Below are 21907 nucleotides of genomic sequence, written 5' to 3'. Positions count from 1 at the left end.
ATTATTATTTTTTATAGTAAAAATACAAAAATACTTACGAAACGATGCTAAGTGTGTACAAAAACCTAGAGGGCGCACTTTTCAAAATTATAAGTAGAGAGATCAGCATTCAGCATGGCTTCTTCAAAGCGAAGGGTAGACACAATTTTACGACATATAAAGGCTGAAAAAGACGCTACGTGTATCGAAAATGGGCATGATATTGTAATGAAAACATGCAGCGGCTCAGTAGATAAATCCAGGTTACCAAAAAGAAAGTAAGTATGGATTTGAATGAGGTTAGGCTAGGCCCAGCGATAGCAGATGCCGAGCTAGGCTAGCTAGAGATCGGATAGACTCGAATACTGTCGGGATTCCCAGGTCCCTGCTTGGTATGATTAGTAGGCTGGCCTAGCACCCACTGTACCAAATCTGAGAAAGTGTGTTTGGTAAGTAGTTGGTACACATATGCACACAAACTAGCTAGCCTAGTTCGAGGCCGGCTATACAGGCTTACTAAACAAGAGAAGAACGTTTTTGCACTGTCTGTAATTTATAAACTGACCGAGTGTATGGCCTGATTGATGATATTCTACAGTACTGTAATAGTATATGTCACGTGTAGTGGTTGACCTATTTTAGGCCTAGTTACCCATATGCCGCCTACCCTCTCTAGCAGCTCTCGGCCTAAAACCTAGCTTCACTTTTATATATTTTACAGGATATAGGTTGACAAATATACATGATTAATGCATTATGTATGTACATAGGAAGAGAGAGTCCACTGTTTTAGGCTAGTCCTATATTATGCAACCTACCCTAGCTATGGAGTACTGCCATTGTGCTGACATAAAAGGCCTGCCTATGCCTAAGCTTGATTTGTTTTTCTATTAATATTTAAATAAATTGTGCTTGTCCAGGGGTGACTGTATGGTACAGCTGTGAAAAGAAGTTACAGCAACATTGATGAATCTTTTTCATATTTTATACACATGTATCATTGATTTTCAGGCAAGAATTATTAAAGTGGAATGGTTGGGGCTATAATGATTCAAAGTTTGAATTGGATGAAAATGAACAAGTTCGTTTTGTTGGTAGCAGGTAAGTTCTCCCTGTTGAAGGATAAAGCTGCTCATATTATAAACTTTAAAAAAAGTTAAAAATAGAGAAGTGTAAAAATCGGAAAATAACGAAAAAAAGTTAGAAAATGGAAATTTGATGTATGAAAATGAAATGTGAATAGACTTAATAACCACAGAAGATAAAAAAGAAATTCAAAGATAAACAAAATCAATTCCAAGTAGTAGTTTGAATTTTGGTGATCACCAGATCAACACATGATTGTTCTTCTTCTATTTTCATTTTATTACAAGGTACAAAATATGTGGAAACCTTCCACATTTCAAGTCTTGGATGTTAACTGTTCCAGGTGTCAGCTTAGACCACAATCTTCAACCTCAGGTTTGTATATCAATCCAAAGTGGCAAATTACAATAGGTGCATGATCTGCTCCCATCGCCCTGAGAACAGCTACACATGTATGTACTCAATTTATGATTAGGCCAGGGGAAACACATTAGGATTCTTATTGGCAAAATGTTGGTGTCGGAAATTCAGTAAACTTCCGTCACCAGATTGTTATCATTGTGATGGATGATTTTAGGTTGAGAGGTCATAAGTACAGTATGTGGCAACCTACCTAGACCTTGATAGGCCTCATTTCAGACATTTTTCATGGCCTCAGGCTCTTGAACTTATCAATACATGTTGATATAAAGTTTGCGATGCACCATGTATACTTAGTTCTGAAAAAATACCTAACCCTTATCAATACAAGCAATTGTTTTTATTTAATCTAGCCAAATATTAGGAATGAAGATCTACCAAGAATTATTCGGAATGAGAACTTTATGTCAGAGCTCCATAAGATTGGCATCTCTTTCTCACTTGATGGTCAGGACAGGCTCTTCAGAGCTCATGGTTGGTAGAGTTAAAGTTAAATTTTATGTTGACCGTTTATTTTAACCTGACCAAATGGTGGAAACTAAATAAAAAGATATTAATAGTGACAATTTATTGAAATTTAATTATAGATATATAGTATTACATAAGCATACACTTTCAAACATTACATATTTAATTCAGTTGTTAATTCAAGGAAAATGGGAAAATACTAATTTTATAATAAGTTTACTATTAAAGACACCTAATTAATCTTTTTCATTTGATTAGTCAATTTCATATCACATGCTGGGCATTATTTTCCTCATTTGAATGATTGAAGGTACTATTGCACCTCAGCTTTGCATAAAATATATTAAATTGCCTGAATATTATGTGAATGGAAAATCACTGCCATGGCCAAAATTAAAATTTTCTTGGTGCATAGCTTAGCTTTTTGACATTTAAGTCATGATAGAAGTGCTAATTATTTGGATAAAAGTTTCTCTAGAACAGTATGTGTAAAACAAATAATGAATGTTTGTGTATGTTGAATAGGGAGAACCTTTCAACTTATGAAAATATTCTCCCATTCAAATATTGTAATAAACTTTCATTGTTTGTATATTATCTTGTTTATTTCTGATAATGGATCAATACTGATTTTTTTCAGGTCATACTTTACATGAGGTATTTGTTTTGAGAGAAGGAAGATTTGAAAGAATTCCAGATATTGTTATATGGCCAAGTAAGTAAATACACAGTCATTAGTGTTGATATATTTAGTAAAAAGTGCATGCCATTGGTAGAAAGTACTGCTCTTGCTACTATGATCAAATTCAGTTAACTTATACTACCCCACCTGAGTATTATTATTATTATTAATGAATTACCTCCGCCAAGGAGGTTATGTTTTCACCCCTGTATGTTTGTGTGTGTGTCTGTGAACAGCCTGGAGGCCACAGTTTTTATCCGATTCTCACTAAATTTGGCAACAATGATCTATGCCCCAAAAGCTTGGACGAGTTCGAATTTGAGGGGAAAAGGTCATAGGTCAAGGTCACAACTAACAAAAAACTATTTTACTGCCTAGAGACCACAGTTTTTATCCGATTCTCACCAAACTTAGCCACAATGATCAATGACTCATCATATAATTGTGGTTAAATTTTGAAGGGTCAGGGTCAAAGATCAAGGTCCACAAAAAAAAAAAGAAATAAAAAAATAATAAAAAAAAAAAAACCTCAGCGGGACTTGAACCAGCGATCTCAACTGTGAGAGGCTGGATACATAACCATTACACCAAACTCTCATCCACAACTTTGTAGTGTGCAGTTAGCCTATTTACATTTAGAACTAATAAAAAAAAATGTAAAAAAATATATATATATTTTCCGGGGACATTTTATGTAGGGGAATTTTACAGTAGGCGGAGGTTTGTACTCTCGGAGTACCCTCTAGTTACTAATGTAATAATATGGATGATGAATGAACTTGTTTCCTTACAGCTTGTCATGATCATGTTGTGAAGTTAGTTGATATGGCTGTTCGTCATAATGTATGCATTATTCCATTTGGTGGTAAGTTTATTTTTTACTTTGTTTGATATAAACTATGAGAGACAAACCATATATTTTAACATTATTTTATTCTCATGCTTTACAGAATACTGTATTGCTACAGTATATTATTGACTTACTGAATTCTGAATTCATAAGTCAACTGAATTTATTATCAGTATAAACATTATATGTGGGGTGCTGGAGATTGTTACTGCCTAGTTCGGGTAAAAGACCAAAATTGTTCTGGGAAGGTTTTAAACAACATTTGAAACTCGCCCTTTGGTATCTTTGTTACTACAATACTACATATTACTGGTCTACGGGTCTATGATATAAAAATTTATATTAAACAGCTTGCTATACAGTAGGAGACAGAACTCATTTATTGTTTTTTGCATTCTTAACGATCACTTCTCAGAATAATTATAACGTATAAGTTCTAAATAGCAGGATTAGATATATTCTGTTTATTGTGTGCTTTCTGGACACAGACGTAGAGCATACAATTGCTCATAGTATGGCAATGCTGCGTCAATACAGATATTCACATCGTCTGATAGTTCCGTACGATTAGGGGGTGGTTCAGGTTTGTTGAAACGCTCACTCGCAAGTGATTTTTCATAATAACCAAATAATTTGTTTCCTTTGATCAGTGCATTGGCAGACTTCCATTTGTGGGTAACACTTTCTCCTGCATCCCAGTTCAATAATTTGTCGTCGTACTGAATTCCTGTGCGCTTACAAAACTCCCTTAAAATCAATTCCGGATTTTCCAAAAGATCATCAGAATCTATGATTACCGGGTCTAATTCGATTCCCGTCTTTACAAGATGCTCGTATAGTTGGAGACTCTCTCCAAAACCATATTTTTTTGGAATAACAGTGTTGTTGTTTACCAAAGGAAAGTTTTTAGAAAGTCCTTTTTCTACTTTGGTTACCATTTTCTTCCAAGAAGAAAACACTTTGACAGGATTTTGAATCAAGAATGCATGGCGATAGCCTTTAGGTAGCATATGGAGTTTCCATGTAATGCCATATGACATATCTTTGGCAAACACCACATTCTTGTTTGGATATTCAGCCTCCAAAATATTCTCTTTAATAAACTTGTATGTTGCCATCTTTTCATCCCAACAACCATCATACTCTAAAGTTACAGTATTTGATTTCTCTAAAAATGTATCTGCAACTTTTGCTAAACCTTCTTCCGATGGAAACCTTTCGGCTCCAAGCTTGAACGTGGACATAAACGGCTCATTTATGACCTGTACGTCGTCAAGCTGACTCATACATTTCTCAAAGGCAGTAGAAACTGTACGAGGAATACACCAAAGAATTACACGAACTTGATCTGTCATTTTTCCTATAAAATTAAAAAATGAATAGTTTTCTAGTAGTACAGAATAAGAAATTGTAAACTTTCACTATGTGTTAAAATAACTAAATACAAAGCCCTTACCTCTAGTTGTGTATAGGAGATTTCTTTAAACAACTAGTTTGTGACAGTAACTGCTTCAATTTGATTTTAAGGGATAACTATCGATCAGATATAAGTCATATTTTGTTGTTCAATAAGTAACAAAGTCCAAACTGTACAATGACCAATTGGTTAAAAAGATAAAAATTGAAAAGTCATATGCTTCAGACTAAAGTATATTATTGACTTACTGAATTCATTCCTCAACTGAATTTATTATCAATATTAAACATTATATGTGTGGATGTGGGGTGCTGGAGATTGTTACTGCTTAGTTCGGGTAAAAGACCAAAATTGTTCTCGGAAGGTTTAAACTACATTTGAAACTCGCCCTTTGGCGAGTATCTTTGCTACTACAGTATAATATTACTGGTCTACAGGTCTATGATATACCAATAAAGGTGTACTATAATAAAAAAAATTATATTACACAGCTTGCTGTACAGTAGGAGGCAGAAATCATTTATCTATTGTTGTTTTTTGCATTCTTTTAACGATATAACTTCTCAGAATAATTATAAATTATAAGTTCTAAATATTAGGATTAGATATATTGTGTTTATTGTGTGCTTTATGCACACAGACGTAGAGCATACAATTGCTCATAGTATGGCAATGCTGCGTCAATACATGTATTCACATCGTCTGATAGTTCCGCACGATTAGGGGGTGGTTCAGGTTTGTTGAAACGCTCACTAGCAAATGATTTTTCATAATAACCAAATAATTTGTTTCCTTTGATCAGTGCATTGGCAGCCTTCCATTTGTGGGTAACACTTTCTCCTGCATCCCAGTTCAATAATTTGTCGTCATACTGAATTCCTGTGCGCTTACAAAACTCCCTTAAAATCAATTCCGGATTTTCCAAAAGATCATCAGAATCTATGATTACCGGGTCTGGTTCGATTCCCGTCTTTACAAGATGCTCGTATAGTTGGAGACTCTCTCCAAAGCCATAATTTTTTGGAATAACAGTGTTGTTGTTTACCAAAGGAAAGTTTTTAGAAAGTCCTTTTTCTACTTTGGTCACCATTTTCTTCCAAGAAGAAAACACTTTGACAGGATTTCGAATCAAGAATGCATGGCGATAGCCTTTAGGTAGCATATGGAGTTTCCATGTAATGCCATATGACATATCTTTGGCAAACACCACATTCTTGTTTGGATATTCAGCCTCCAAAATATTCTCTTTAATAAACTTGTATGTTGCCATCTTTTCATCCCAACAACCATCATACTCTAAAGTTACAGTATTTGATTTCTCTAAAAATGTTTCTGCAACTTTTGCTAAACCTTCTTCCGATGGAAACCTTTCGGCTCCAAGCTTGAACGTGGACATAAACGGCTCATTTATGACCTGTACGTCGTCAAGCTGACTCATACATTTCTCAAAGGCAGTAGAAACTGTACGAGGAATACACCAAAGAATTACACGAACTTGATCTGTCATTTTTCCTATAAAATTAAAAAATGAATAGTTTTCTAGTAGTACAGAATATGAAATTGTAAACTTTCACTATGTGTTAAAATAACTAAATACAAAGCCCTTACCTCTAGTTGTGTATAGGAGATTTCTTTCAATTTTTTTTGTGACAGTAACTGCTTCAATTTGATTTTAAGGGATAACTATCGATCAGATATAAGTCATATTTTGTTGTTCAATAAGTAACAAAGTCCAAACTGTACAATGACCAATTGGTTAAAAAGATAAAAATTGAAAAGTCATATGCTTCAGACTAAAGTATATTATTGACTTACTGAATTCATTCCTCAACTGAATTTATTATCAATATTAAACATTATATGTGTGGATGTGGGGTGCTGGAGATTGTTACTGCTTAGTTCGGGTAAAAGACCAAAATTGTTCTCGGAAGGTTTAAACTACATTTGAAACTCGCCCTTTGGCGAGTATCTTTGCTACTACAGTATAATAATAATTACTGGTCTACAGGTCTATGATATACCAATAAAGGTGTACTATAATAAAAAAAATTATATTACACAGCTTGCTGTACAGTAGGAGGCAGAAATCATTTATCTATTGTTGTTTTTTGCATCCTTTTAACGATCACTTCTCAGAATAATTATAAATTATAAGTTCTAAATATTAGGATTAGATATATTGTGTTTATTGTGTGCTTTATGCACACAGACGTAGAGCATACAATTGCTCATAGTATGGCAATGCTGTGTCAATACAGATATTCACATCTTCTGATAGTTCCGCACGATTAGGGGGTGGTTCAGGTTTGTTGAAACGCTCACTCGCAAGTGATTTTTCATAATAACCAAATAATTTGTTTCCTTTGAGCAATGCATTGGCAGCCTTCCATTTGTGGGTAACACTTTCTCCTGCATCCCATTTCAATAATTTGTCGTCATACTGAATTCCTGTACGCTTACAAAACTCCCTTAAAATCAATTCCGGATTTTCCAAAAGATCATCAGAATCTATGATTACCGGGTTTGGTTCGATTCTGGTCTTTACAAGATGCTCGTATAGTTGGAGACTTTCTCCAAAACCATACTTTTTTGGAATAACAGTGTTGTTGTTTACCAAAGGAAATTTTTTAGATAGTCCTTTTTCAAATTTCGTCACCATTTTCTTCCAAGAAGAAAACACTTTGACAGGATTTCGAATCAAGAATGCATGGCGATAGCCTTTAGGCAGCATATGCAGTTTCCATGTAATGCCATATGACATATCTTTGGCAAACACCACATTCTTGTTTGGATATTCAGCCTCCAAAATATTCTCTTTAATAAACTTGTATGTTGCCATCTTTTCATCCCAGCCACCATCATACTCTAAAGTTACTGTATTTGATTTCTCTAAAAATGTATCTGCAACTTTTGCTAAACCTTCTTCCGGTGGAAACCTTTCGGGTCCAAACCTGAACGCGGACATATACGGCTCATTAATGACCTGCACGTCATCAAGGTTACTCATACATTTCTCAAAGGCAGTAGAAACTGTACGAGGAATACACCAAAGAATTACACGAACTTGATCTGTCATTTTTCCTATAAAATTAAAAAAAGGAAGTTTTCTATGACTATTAAAAAGAAACTGTAAACTTTCACTATGTGTTAAAATAATTATAAATCCAAGGCCCTTACCTCTAGTTGTGTATAGGAGATTTCTTTAAGCAACTAATTTGCAACAGTAACTGCTTCAATTTGATTTTTATAAGGGGTAACTATCGATCATATCAATTATATTTTGTTGTTCAATAAGTAACAAAGTCCAAACTGTACAATGACCAATTGGTTAAAAAGAAAAAATTGAAAAGTCATATGCTTGAGACCAGCCTGTTCAGACTAACTATTTGTTTATTATACTTTTGAGGATATATATTTTATTACCATTTTTATTGAGGGTGACTGGTTTAGTTTCTGTGTAGTAACTGATATTTAGGCCAGTTGTGAAGGTTAACTAATACCCCTTTCACATTCCCCAAGAGAACTCTGGGGTTTAGACATACCAGCATTTTCTATGGTATGTGTGTGTCAACTCCAGAGTTCTCTTGGGCAATGTGAAAACCTTTATACCTGTGTTTGCATCTGCTGTGTTTGAATAAAGTCCTGTGTTATCATAACAGTGACATTTGATCTTGATTGATCATGTGTGCCCCAAACCCATCTTAATCAACAAAGATATTTGAATTGTGATAAAATATTTAAAACCAAATATACTTATTCTCTTTTGTGTCTTTGTGTGTATTTAGTATTGATTGATTGTGCTTGTCATGAGTTTCCACACGAATCAAATAAATCAGAATATTTGAAAATATACAAGTATTATTCTCAAATGTACATTTTGGCACACATAGCGTTACATAGGTATAATACTTTAGCTGGAATCAGACAAAGATTAAAATAACTCTGATTGGTGGACTAACAACATAAAAAGACTGAGATACTTGGGTCAAGTCTAGAATACTCTCAATTCATGTTATATTTCCCTTCTATTTTCACTTAACATTGTAAATATTGTCTGTCTTTGTATTGTGATTTTAAAGTTTTATCGTAGCTGTATCGCGTAGTATTTTCCGGAGCTGCATCACTGGCACAAACACAATAAAATCCTCCACAAAGACAGTTCTTGATTTGGAAAAGTGAAATTCTTTTATTGAAGCTAGTAACCAGTCACAAGGAGATATAACAAAAACAGTGTTACTATTTAAAATAACATATCAGTCTTCGATCGATCGTATCATTAACGACAGTATAGGCTACTATTGCGTTGTGTCTAGTATAACAATGAAGTAACTAATCAATAACTATAGTAAAACAATTCTAGGAGAGATAAAAATATAGATGCTTACCTTTAACCAATCGGTAGGAGATGAAAACCTTCACTTTGGGCTAGGCACTAGTAAGTGTCATCCATTCCCAGTTGGGTACTATGACAATTTTTAACCGATGGTATATACATTTACCATAACATTATTTTGTAGTTTACAGAGCGATTACTATAACTCGAGTCATACACATATAATTATCAATTTAAAGTTAAGGTATACAAAAAAGAAACTATTAAAAATGCAAATCAATTGACAAAATCCCTTGTCCATTTATGAACTAACCCATACTGAAACATTATACACTAAATATTCATGACCATTTTCCTGCTGTGATTCGTCTATTTATAGCATAGTCACCTGTTTTTACTTTAATGGGTCCCACATACATACATACATATGGGATCTTCCTCTTCTACGTCGTAGAACTGGAGTTGAAAACCTATTCAGCACCAAATAGCCTACTAAGGTGTTCGTTAAGAATTTTCTTCGATTGTGTAATGTCTTTGGCATTTCTCAAATTCAAGTCAGATTCAGCAGATAAATCTGTATTGTCTGTTACATAAATATGTTTTAAAATAAATAAATGAATGAAATTGAGCACAATAATGTCAGAGTAGGGCAAACACCTGTCCAATTAAGTAATGTTTTGCATAATAGACTAGTCCAGATAGTCATATTTCCACTCTAATAAGATTCTGTAGACATTTCGTGTTAAAAGCGAAAAAATATGTGTTTTAGGGTAATTTTGGGGTGCTGAATTCAAATCTCCTGTTTACCCTTGTTACAGAAGGCAAATTACTGAAAAAATGACAATGCTGTGGGTATCATGTGGCTGGATCTCAATGGAGATACAAAAAAAACGAAAAACTAAATCAAAACGATAAAGTAAAACAGCCAGAAAAGTTAGCAGAGCTTTCGGGCAACACTAGCCCTTCATCTGTATATATATATATATGTGTGTGTGTGTTTAAAATAGGCGCCATATTGGATTTCAACATGGCGGCTGTTTACAACTTTAATAACAATATATTTGGAATCCTCAGTCTCACAAACATAGGTATAGACATCGTTTTTAACTTTCTATGTTACTTATAAGTCAAGTTATACGCCAAAATACGTTTTAAATGGCGGCCATCTTGGATTTCAACATGGCGGCTGAAATAGAATATTTACAACTTTTTAATAACAATATATTTGGAATCCTCAGTATCACAAACATAGGTATAGAGATAATTTTTAACTTGCTATGTTACTTAAAAGTTAAGTTAATAAGCCAAAATATGTTTAAAATGGCGACCATCTTGGATTTCAAACATGGCGGCTGAAATAGAATATTTACAACTTTTTAATAACAATATATTTGGAATCCTCAGTATCACAAACATAGGTATAGAGATAATTTTTAACTTGCTATGTTACTTAAAAGTTAAAGTTAATAAGCCAAAATATGTTTAAAATGGCGACCATCTTGGATTTCAAACATGGCGGCTGAAATAGAATATTTGCAACTTTAATAACAATATATTTGGAATCCTCAGTCTCACAAACATAGGTATAGACACCATTTTTAACTTGCTACGTCACTTTAAAGTCAAGTTATAAGCCAAAATACGTTTAAAATGGCAGCCATCTTGGATTTCAACATGGCGGCTGAAATAGAATATTTACAACTTTATTAACAATATATTTGGAATCTTCACTATCACAAACATAGGTATAGACACCATTTTTAACTTGCTACATCACTTAAAAGTAAAGTTATAAGCCAAAATAAGTCTGAAATGGCGGCCATTTTGTTTTTCACATTTTAAGGGTGAAGATCTAAAAATTGAGCCGGGTAAACAGCAGATTTGAATTCAGCACCCCGAAATTACCCTAAAACACATGTTTTTTTCACTTTTAACACGAAATGCCTACAGCATTTCATTTTTCTCAAATCTGGACTAGTCTATAATATTAAGGTGTGAACTAAATATGGACAAGCTCAAAATTATTGCATTACCTGTACTACTAAAATGTCTAAATTATTTCAGACTATAGGTAGTCCAGGACATTAAAAATCAAAACTTTCTGAATTATTATTATTATTATATCAACATTTATAACAGACAATCACATATTTAGGCATTTTTAAAAATGGTTTTTGGTATTACAAATTTTGCTGTCACATTTAATATGGTATCAAACAAGCTTAGTAGCTGCCAAATTATAAATATCATATTCCTACGCATTTTAATATTTTGTATGGCATAGTGGAGTTATAGACTGGTGGTTAACATGCTTGCCTACCAATCCTAAGGTCTAGGGTTCATATTCTGACCTACTGCTAGAGTTGTAACCCATGACTGAAAAACAACTCGACCCTATGCCTAAAATTAGACTTGGTTTAACATCCTTCAATTGGTGAGTGAACTTACAATGCGACAATTACCACTAATTTAATTTTTTGCAGCACAATGAGCAATTTTAAGTAAATTAAAATTATTGATTTTGTTTTCAAATGTATGTGTTGAATTATAAAGAAGTTGTTGTTTTATCTTGTAGGTGGTACAACTGTGACTGGTGCCCTTGAATGTCCTGCTGATGAAACCAGAATGATTGTGTCACTAGATATGTCACAAATGGTAAGACTGCAAGAATATATGTATACAAAATTCAATGTTCTTTTTCTGAAGGAGACCCATAACATGTGATAAGCTGTATCACAGACTTTGCTATGACACTGGAAAAGTTTAAATACAGCACCGAGAATTGGTTGCACTATGTATGTAATAATTGTTTATTTAATAATTTATTTTAGCGCCGTATTTTATGGGTTGATGAAAAGAATTTGACTGCCCATATAGAAGCTGGAATAACTGGTGTTGATCTTGACGAAGAGGTAAGTTGTAAAGTTTTCTAAAGGTATGTATTGTCCACACTATCTATAACAAAAAAATGTGATGTGCCCGTATATGGACATGATGACATCATACCACAACCATATACATACACTTTTTTTTGTGGAACTAGTCTGATTTTGTAGACAGAGCTTAAAATTAATTTGACTGCATTCATCACTATGCTGCAGATAGTCTAGTAGCATATGCCCGGACTTTCAGATCTGCTCTAGTCAACTTTCAACTCCAACATGTCATGATTGATAACATTACTTCCGTTGCGCTTACATCGCGTCCTAGTGTGAACCAAGCTTTATGGCTGATAGCCAAGTTGCAAACAATCTTTAAAAATTCTTATAAGGGCCAGTCTTTATTGTAATGTTCAAACTATATTTGTAATAAAAAAGTAATTTTGTTTATTGTTTGTGTATATAGTTAGCAGCTTTTGGAGTGTGCACTGGCCACGAACCAGACTCAAATGAGTTCAGTTCTTTAGGAGGATGGGTTGCAACAAGAGCATCAGGAATGAAGAAGAACTTGTATGGCAACATTGAAGATTTGGCAAGTTTAGCCATTCTATTTAAACCGTGAAGTGGGAATAATGAAATGTGGGGTTGAGGGGGTGGAAGAAAGACATTCAAACTCGAATGAACTATAATACTGTATTATATATTTTAAAAATGTGTACATACAGTATGTAAAAGCATAGTCCATTCAAATAGAATTGTTTAAACTATGCAGTGGTAATCAAGAAATGGGGAGGGAGAAAGGAAGACATTCAAAGTTGAATGGACTATAATACTGTATTACATATTTTACAAATGTTTACATATATAAAAGTATGCAAATAGAATTGTTTAAAACGCGCAGTTGTAATAATGAAATGGGGAGGGAGAAAGAATACATTAAAACTAATAATAATATGTATTTTAAACATTTTTACTACAGTTGGTTCATGTGCGATTTGTAACACCTAAGGGAGTTATGGAGAAGGACTGCCAAGTGCCGAGGATGTCCACTGGTCCTGATATTCATCATATTATTATGGGGTCTGAAGGTAATAAATAAAATGTAGTTATTGTTAAATATATTAAAATTGAATAAATCTCCTTCCAAATATATATTTTGAATAAAATTTGTCCTGTTACCTGAAGAAAAAGTTAAATAAAATTGAAACTTGTTTTGTACATTAAATTTGTAGAGCATATAAACAGTTGTTTTCTTCAATCACAGAAAACTTACAACTTTTTTTTTGTAGGAACTCTAGGAGTAATTACAGAAGTTACGTTAAAAGTTCGTCCCCTCCCACCATGTCAGAAATATGGGTCAGTTGTATTCCCCAGTTTTGAACCAGGTGTCCACTTTGTCAGAGAAGTAGCTAAACAGGTAGCATATCACTACTATTATAAAGTAAAGTTTCATAATCATGTTTTCACAAATACAGTCAATGATTTTCTGATAAATTTGTTCTGTTTCAGAGGTGTGCTCCAGCATCTATACGTCTTATGGATAATGAACAGTTTAAATTTGGTATGTATTGACTTTAGGCAGTAAAATTTTCTTTAAAAAAAGTTTTCTAAATGCATTTTGATAATACTAGCACAAAATTTGGAATAAAGCATTTTTTATTTCAGCGAGTTGACTAATTAATAGATTTAATCTGCAAACATTAAAACACATGACCTTTATGCACTTGTCAATTGTATGACCCACTATACGACCCCCGGGAGAGGTATGTAATTTGTCCGATATGCGTCATACCTTATAAATACCATGCACCCGCTTGTCAAAAATATGACTTACCTTTAGGTGACCATGACGCACCCACTGTGACCATGTTATTTATGATATGATGGGTGGTAAAGTGACGGACATTGACACACCATTGTTCATTGATGTGACGTACCATCTAGGCTTTTTGATGCACCTCTCCTGGGGGTCATATAGTAGGTCATACAATTGACAAGTGCATTAATTTATTATTTTATTCTCTATAGGTCATGCACTGAAGGCACCAAGTGCATCCATTTGGTCTTCATTGATGGACAGTATTAAGAAGTTCTATGTTACAAGGGTATGTATTGCTGTTTAAAGGAGTTTTTTTTTTGGATTTGATAAAAAATGTTTTGACGGATATTTATTACATGCATATAGATTTTGTTTTGTATCATACCCATCGCCTAGATATCAACTGTAATTGATGACTTTGTTCGTGAAATGTTGTGCCGTGTACAATACTTTTAGCATGATTTATACAAAAATCTTTTATACATTATTTTAGTTGATAATAAATATCATTGTTTGTATTGAATTATTAAAAAAATTAAATTGGTTCTATTTGCAGATGAAAGGTTTTGACCAAGATAAGCTTGCATTTGCTACACTTCTATTTGAGGGTACAAAAGAGGTATTATCTGTTCTTTAAATAAAATACAGAATAAATTGAATTTAAAATCATATGTAGTTAAAGGAACTGTTGCCTAAACTTTGAAATGATATTTTGTTGTATTTTAAAGGAAGTTGCAGCACAAGAAAAACGTGTTTATGCCATTGCATCTCAATTTGGGTAAGTATTCTGATGCCACTTGAGTAGTTAAAATTATGGCTACAAAAATTAGACATTTCAGTAATGTATCTTTTATGATTTCAGTGGGCTAGCATCAGGGGAAGACAATGGTCAACGTGGCTACTTGATGACTTATGCGATTGCTTATATCCGAGTAAGTCAACCTTATGTACTTGATGACTTATGCGATTACTTATATCCGAGTTAGTCAACCTTATGTATTTGATGACATATACGATTGCTTATATCCGAGTAAGTAAACCTTATGTACTTGATGACTTATGTGATTGCTTATATCCGAGTAAGTCAACCTTATGTACTTGATGACTTATGCGATTGCTTGTATCCGAGTAAGTAAACCTTATGTACTTGATGACTTATGCGATTGCTTATATCCGAGTAAGTAAACCTTATGTACTTGATGACTTGTGCGATTGTTTATATCCGAGTAAGTAAACCTTATATACTTGATGACTTATGCGATTGCTTATATCCGAGTAAGTGAACCTTGTGTACTTGATGACTTTATATGTGGTTGCTTATATCCAAGTAAGTGAACCTTATGTACTTGATGACTTTATATGCGGTTGCTTATATCAGAGTAAGTAAACCTAGTACTTGATGACTTACTTATCTAATGTTTATGGTAGACATTAGCCATTGCTAGTGGTCTATATATTATAGATGTATCTGTCATTGGAGAGTACAGAAAATGGATTACTGTGTTAAATGACATTTATACATACTTTATATTTACAGGATATTGGCCTTGATTATTTTGTCATTGCTGAATCTTTTGAAACATCAATTCCATGGGATAGGTAAGGAAAAGCTTTCAAATGAGACTACAACCAAGTATACCTATGCTATTTGATTGGTTGATATTGTAAAGTTAATATAACTTGGATTGTTAAATAGAACAGTCAATCTTTCTCACCATTTAACTAAAAAATATCAATTATTTATGATTCATTATGAGTATAATGCTTTTTACATATAAATTAGATTTTCAATTAATCTGCCTATACATCTGGTTCTCTTATATTAAGGGTGAGTGTGACGATGCTACTTCAATAGTACTTGAGTAAAGCACATCCTCTCTTTTATTGGTCAACAGTAAATAAATAAAAAATAATTTTTATAGCCTCTAACATTGATCACCTATGTATTTTATTTTTCAGGGTGATTGATATGTGTAGAAACGTGAAAGAACGACTTGCCCGAGAGTGTCAAGAGCGAGGGGTACAGTATGCCCCGCTAGCTACGTGTCGTGTCACACAAGCCTACGACGCTGGTGCTTGCGTCTACTTTTATTTTGCTTTCAGCTATCGTGGGCTCAGCAATCCAGTCAAAGTTTATGAAGAGATAGAGGTATAACAAATGTGACTATTAATTTAATTGCTATACTTCATTGTTATGACTTTCAATAGAGTAAAGTCAAAAAACAACTATAAGATTGTATTAGGTTGAGAATCGATGTTAGCATACTAGAACTTGTATACTGTAATTTTCCAATTTTCATAATGTAAATGTATAATATTAGTACAACTTTCTGTTAACACAGAGTGCAGCTCGTGATGAGGTGATGGCTAATGGAGGCAGTCTCTCTCATCACCATGGTAGTAAGTATATACAATACAATAAAACTTTATTATCCCAAACTCCTGGTAAATTCATTTGGTTGTGGTAGTACAATTTCATAAAAACATTTTTAAAAATACACAAAAGGCAAGCACAATCACAACTATCACAAAAAATCTAAAATATGTTAAAAAACAAGTAAAATCAGGCATTATATATACATATATATATGTTCGACTTCATATATAAATAAAAGTGACCATACTTGACTTTTTCTTGCATATTAAAAAGCAATGTTAAAATTTATTTATACTTTTTCAGTTGGAAAAATAAGGAAGAAATGGTTGCGGCAAACAGTGTCTGATACTGGCATTGGACTTCTGAAGTCGATGAAGGAACACATTGACCCACAAAATATCTTTGGCAACAATAACCTCCTTTAATCTAGGAGTCTCCTTCCATCTATAAAATGTCTTTTACCTAAAAAACTAGTTTCTTTAAATATAGTAAAAAAATAATGCGAATTCTTACAATATACTACTTTGATCAAAAGATGTAAATATCATTTTTCGTTGGTATTAAATGTTATGCCATCTTTAAAATGAAAATTATTACTTAATCTAATGTGACCTTCTTTGTGTGTGTTTAAAAAACAAATTCAGTATTCATTCCTGATACCTTCTAATGTGTAGAATAGCCACGTTTGTAATGAAATTCTGAAAGATGTATTGTCCTCAAAAAACATGAAAAATGAAGATTAATAAAAAAGAATTTACAGCATTGACAAAGTTAATCGCTTCCGTAGAAAAATATCTAAAAGAAAATAATGTTTTTACACAAGATAAAATAAATGGTTACATTCAACTAAAAACCCATTGACTTCCAGTCAAGTTTTTTTGATCAAATTTTTAATTAAAAACACTTTTTCAGGAGGACAATATATCTTTAAGACTACAGACAGTATATCCAAAAAATGAAGAAAATTAAAATTTCGGTATAGTAGATAGTTTGTATCCGGTTGAAATGAAAAAAAAAATAGGGTCATTTATTATAAAAGTTTATCTTTTAAAGTAATTTTTAAACATTAAATGTATATCAGCAGCTTAGTATCTATATTAATAATTTATTATGAGGGGGTGTAATAATACTTTATCCAAGTTTAATGACTGGTTTTAAAAAAAGATAACATAGTAACAGTATCCTATGATATTATATTTTAATTTTGTATTCATCATGAGATATTACAGGATTATGAAATCACTACTTGTTGCTGACGGAATCAAGAAAATGTAGACTTTTTTAGAATTTATATGAACTTTTCATAATGTTTTTTTTTAATCTCTTATAATTAAAAACAAATGTATTTGTCAATTGGAAACTGAAATATAAAAAATTAATTATTATTATTAATAAATATTAATTAATTACTAATAAATAAATTGTATTGAAATCAATAATGTTCAAGTACACAAACAAGTACCAGAATTAATTGAGAAAATAAAATCACCACAAATGGAGAATACGTTATGTGTGCAGTTTATTGAATGAAGTCGAAACAATGATGTGCCGTAACGACAGCAATGATACCGTATTTATTCAAATAAACGCTCTGAATAAACACCCCACAATTATATAGGCCCTGCTGTATTATCAAATACGTCCTTATTGTAGTACAGGTACAATTTATTGAATACTGTACAAAGCATTTTGATCACTTCTTGATTAATTGTGTTGTATTATTTTTTTTTATATCGAAGGGGCGTTTATTTGAAATAGCCTTTGATACAAAAATAAAAATTAAAACGGTTTTCCCCCTCCCTCGAACATCTTTCTTAAATAACCACCCCTCGTCTCTTGAACAATAACCACCCCTCGTCTCTTGAACAATAACCACCCCTCGTCTCTTGAACAATAACCACCCCTCGTCCAGTAGTATGCTGCGAATTTTTTTGGCTGACTGTGGTTCTTTGTAATGTAAGATATTCAGATTGAAAGATATTTAAAGAGGCCTACATATTTTGCTACTGTATTTATTTATTTTTTTCATACCATATTCACAAGCAAATTCCAAAAATTGATATTAATTGTCCTCTATCTTAAAATAGTTTAATTGTTAAAAAATTTAAACATTTTAAACATCAATCAACATTTATTAATTTATGATTGCTTTTCTTTGTCAGGTATGAAATAATTATTTGGAAATCTACTTCATTCAAATGTTATTCATTTGAGTTAAACAGCACGATTCCACGGCGGATATGGTTGGGGTAAGTCTCTTTGTTAGTTACTCAGTTAGATAACCTTCTTCAGTGAGTTAATATTGTACTGTTCTAAAAAACAACCAAAACCCCCTTGCAAATTACAGGTTATTTTGGGCACAGACGTAGAGCATACAATTGTTCATAGTATGGCAATGCAGCGTCAATACACGTATTCACATCTTCTGTTAGTTCTGCACGATCAGCGGGCGGTTCAGGTTTGTGAAAACGTTCACTTGCAAATGCGTCATCATAATACCCCATTAATTCGTTGCCTTTGATAAATGTATTGGCAGCCTTCCATTTGTGTGTAACACCTTCTCCTGCATCCCAGTTTAATAATTTGTCGTTATACAGAATTCCTGTCCGCTTACAAAACTCCCTTAAAATCAATTCCGGATTTTTCAAAAGATCATCAGAATCTATGATTACCGGGTCTGGTTCGATTCCGGTCTTTACAAGATGCTCGTATAATTCGAGACTTTCTCCAAAACCATACTTTTTGGGAACAATAAAGTTGTCGTTTGTCAAAAGTAGTTTTGTAGAAAGACTCTTTTCTATTTTGATTGTTACTTTCTTCCAAGATGAAAAAGCTTTGATAGGATTACGAATCAAGAATGCATGTCGGTAGCCTTTTGGCAGCATGTGAAGTTTCCATGTAATGCTATGCGACATATCTTTGGCAAACACCACGTTCTTGCCTGGATAGTCAGCCTCCAAAATAGTCTCTTTAATAAACTTGTAGGTTGCCACATCTGGCTCCCAGCCACCATCATACCCCGAAACTATGGCATTTGATTTCTCTATAAATATATCTTTCTGGTCCAATGGTAAACGCAGACTGGTATGGCTCATTTATGACCTGTACGTCGTCAAGGTTACTCATACATTTCTCAAAGGCAGTAGAAACTGTACGAGGAATACACCAAAGAATTACACGAACTTGATCAGTCATTATGCCTATAACAAATTGATAATGCATAGCAAGTTATTTAAATAACTATATGAAATTTAAATACAGTAGGCCTACATTGAGCTTTTTCATGAAACTTAAAACTTACCTTCAATGTATTGAAACAACAAATAAGAAATGTTTACCTCTATCTATCAGGAGACGCAACAAGCATGTGACATTAAATGTGTTTAATCAGTCAAACATAAATCACATTTTTTTTATAAGTAACAAAGTCCAAACAGTACTTAGTCCATGAACCTATGTATTATTTGTTAATTGGTCATCATGGCAATCACAATCACTTCTAATCAGGAATGTTAAAAATAGTCATCTCCATAAAATAGTTAAAAAAAACAAGAGACAACAAATTACGTTATTTGTTATTGAAAATACGGATGGTTACAAAAAAATGCTATTATTTTTCAACTTTGTTTATACTTCTGATGATAAAAGTATAGTAAGAGAGTGAATTTTAAAAGAACCAGTAAATGACTTTCTCATTTCTCAATTTCCGATAAATTTGGTACCCCACTCAAACAAGGACCTATAAGGTCCATGTTAAAGTGCCTGTCACACCTGTTCTGGCACGGTTCCGGTCCGACACTGGAACAAAGTGTGTGAAGACCCTTAAAACAATGACCGACAATGCAAAATATTTCCAGTCGTAATAACTGTTTCGCCAATCTACTTCCACTTCATCTGTAAAACAAAAAATGAAATTTTATATCGATATATGATGCCAAGTTAAGAAAATTAATTTTAGTCTGGAATATTGATTTTCTTCAGTGTTAGGTGAATACACATGTTATTCATTTTTATTATTACCTGCGAAACATTCGGTATATAGATCGCCCAGAAAGAACGCTGTCTCGCATTAACTGCTCGAGCATTCTCCAGTTCAGGTGATAACTGTTTATATTCTAATCCGGGAATTGTGAATAACGGCCATTTATCGGCCACAATCGTATCAGCTCTGTCAGCCATATTCGGATCACTGTAATAAAGAAGGACCTAATCACATTCCAGGGTATACAGTGCCTACACAGAACATGGACAGCCTGGATTATTCTCATAAAAATGTAAGTAACGGTTATATTAAACGTGTTTATAGCATTGTTTAGTTAGAACATGGACAATTATTATTTTAAAATAATTCCTCGACCTTTGTTAGAATTACTTTGTAGTGTAAGCCTAAGCATGGTCATAGTTATAATAATAATTTACCTCCACCAAGGAGGTGTATGTAATCGATCGCGTGTGTTTGTCTGTTTGTCGTGAGGTAATTTCCCGATTGATCGTAATCAAAACGGTACTGGGTATGGTCTACTAGCTTTTCTGCTCCCAACCAGTACATCCATTCAAAGAAGCCTTGATGAAGTAAGCCTACCTGGTGGTGACCATAGAACGGTCCCGAGATAACGACTATACTTCAGCTTTAGTCGATAGAAGATTGAAATATTGTTAGAGATAGAGTATACGATGTTTGATTATGTGTAGATATGTGATTTGTTCTATTATCCAAATGATGTTCCGTATATAGGAGATGAAGATAGCCGGCGAGCAGTCTTAAAGTAACAAGTAAACTGAGATTGCATTTTCTCGAGAACTACTTGTCCAAAAAACTTCTTTTTTGTACAAGAGGCAAGAGTTATAATTTGTGATTTGTAATTTCAAAACATAATTTGATTTAACGTGCACCTTTTTTTATGCGAGTAGTTTAAAAAACTATTTCTTTTCAAATTCACTCGTTTGATTTTCGCGTTGCTGTTCACATTGTTAGTCAACTGAAACTATTGTTAATTGAAAGGCTTGTTACATAACCATTACACCAAACTCGCATACACATGCTTGTAGTGAAATTAGCCTAAATCACAAACAGCATTAAGACACACACAAATTTATATATATTTATATTTTCCCGGAGAAATCTTATGTAGAAGAATTTTACAGTAGGCGGAGGTATGCACTCTCGGAGTGGCTTTCTAGTTTGTATCAGTTTTCGACAAGCCAGCTTGTATGGCGCAACTGTCCAGTATCTTCGATGTGTTTTTTTTATAGTTGAGGAATTTAAGTAGATCTTTACATAGTAATAATTAATCTCGTTCATTATACATGATTTCTGACATCAAGTATTAAAACAACAATATATTTTTCTCCTATGAGGTTATTCAGAAATCATTAAGCTCATGAATTATTCATGATTTCTGCCTTACCTTATAAAAATAAATAATGCGGCCGCAGTAAAAAGCTTCAGATCCAGTCCGCCAATAAACTGCGGCATCAGTTTACTGTAGGGGTAGAAAATGCACTGTACTAGTTTTTATTGAAAAAAATAGCAAACAAGACATTTTTATTGCGTTTTATTATTAGGCCCAGAGATTCATAATTACAATGTTCTCGAC

The 21907-nt window shown here is 33.1% G+C and overlaps 5 protein-coding genes across 5 annotated transcripts in view; 2 read left to right on the top strand and 3 right to left on the bottom strand.

The window, feature by feature from the left end:
• The first annotated feature begins 106 nt into the window (after window positions 1-106).
• Window positions 107-17803, top strand: LOC144839689 (alkyldihydroxyacetonephosphate synthase, peroxisomal-like). The gene is made up of 20 exons (XM_078695151.1): window positions 107-257; window positions 991-1080; window positions 1353-1440; window positions 1839-1959; window positions 2594-2668; window positions 3429-3500; window positions 11811-11890; window positions 12067-12147; window positions 12581-12706; window positions 13094-13202; window positions 13404-13531; window positions 13624-13675; window positions 14143-14219; window positions 14490-14552; window positions 14662-14711; window positions 14796-14865; window positions 15471-15532; window positions 15893-16082; window positions 16276-16333; window positions 16614-17803. Exons 1-20 carry the CDS (start codon window positions 115-117, stop codon window positions 16733-16735), a joined length of 1857 nt encoding a protein of 618 aa, XP_078551277.1. The 5' UTR covers window positions 107-114; the 3' UTR covers window positions 16736-17803.
• LOC144851788 (uncharacterized) lies at window positions 3950-5021 on the bottom strand. Its single transcript, XM_078709410.1, has 2 exons — window positions 4942-5021; window positions 3950-4845 (listed from the first exon to the last, which is right to left on the bottom strand). The coding sequence occupies exon 2, from the start codon at window positions 4838-4840 to the stop codon at window positions 3950-3952; it is 891 nt and encodes a 296-aa protein (XP_078565536.1). The 5' UTR covers window positions 4841-4845; window positions 4942-5021.
• Window positions 7100-7978, bottom strand: LOC144852942 (uncharacterized). Its single transcript, XM_078710998.1, has one exon. It carries the CDS (start codon window positions 7976-7978, stop codon window positions 7100-7102), a length of 879 nt encoding a protein of 292 aa, XP_078567124.1.
• Window positions 17804-18475: 672 nt separating the features above from the next.
• Window positions 18476-19505, bottom strand: LOC144848139 (uncharacterized). Its single transcript, XM_078704869.1, has 2 exons — window positions 19329-19505; window positions 18476-19126 (listed from the first exon to the last, which is right to left on the bottom strand). The coding sequence occupies exons 1-2, from the start codon at window positions 19503-19505 to the stop codon at window positions 18659-18661; spliced, it is 645 nt and encodes a 214-aa protein (XP_078560995.1). The 3' UTR covers window positions 18476-18658.
• A 988-nt stretch (window positions 19506-20493) lies between these two features.
• LOC144839629 (atrial natriuretic peptide receptor 1-like) overlaps window positions 20494-21907 on the top strand; it is a 64117-nt gene continuing 62703 nt past the window's right edge. The window contains exon 1 of the mRNA XM_078695100.1: window positions 20494-20584. The gene's annotated coding sequence lies outside the window, so the exon portion shown is untranslated. The remainder of the gene's footprint in view (window positions 20585-21907) is intronic.

Source organism: Antedon bifida, chromosome 1, assembly GCF_963402885.1.
Source record: "Antedon bifida chromosome 1, ecAntBifi1.1, whole genome shotgun sequence".
Classification (NCBI taxonomy): domain Eukaryota; kingdom Metazoa; phylum Echinodermata; class Crinoidea; order Comatulida; family Antedonidae; genus Antedon; species Antedon bifida.
The sequence above is the reverse complement of the archived record's forward strand: the minus strand, read 5'-3'. Positions and strand labels throughout refer to the sequence as shown.

Coding starts and splice junctions, on each gene's coding strand:
- LOC144839689 (XM_078695151.1), top strand. CDS start 115: ATGGCTTCTTCAAAGCGAAGGGTAGACACAATTTTACGACATATAAAG. Junction 2,669..3,428: donor AGATATTGTTATATGGCCAA/GTAAGTAAATAC, acceptor GTTTCCTTACAG/CTTGTCATGATCATGTTGTG. Junction 13,676..14,142: donor TAATGAACAGTTTAAATTTG/GTATGTATTGAC, acceptor TATTCTCTATAG/GTCATGCACTGAAGGCACCA.
- LOC144848139 (XM_078704869.1), bottom strand. CDS start 19,505: ATGACTGATCAAGTTCGTGTAATTCTTTGGTGTATTCCTCGTACAGTT. Junction 19,127..19,328: donor TCAAATGCCATAGTTTCGGG/GTATGATGGTGG, acceptor TCATCTTGGAAG/AAAGTAACAATCAAAATAGA.
- LOC144851788 (XM_078709410.1), bottom strand. CDS start 4,840: ATGACAGATCAAGTTCGTGTAATTCTTTGGTGTATTCCTCGTACAGTT.
- LOC144852942 (XM_078710998.1), bottom strand. CDS start 7,978: ATGACAGATCAAGTTCGTGTAATTCTTTGGTGTATTCCTCGTACAGTT.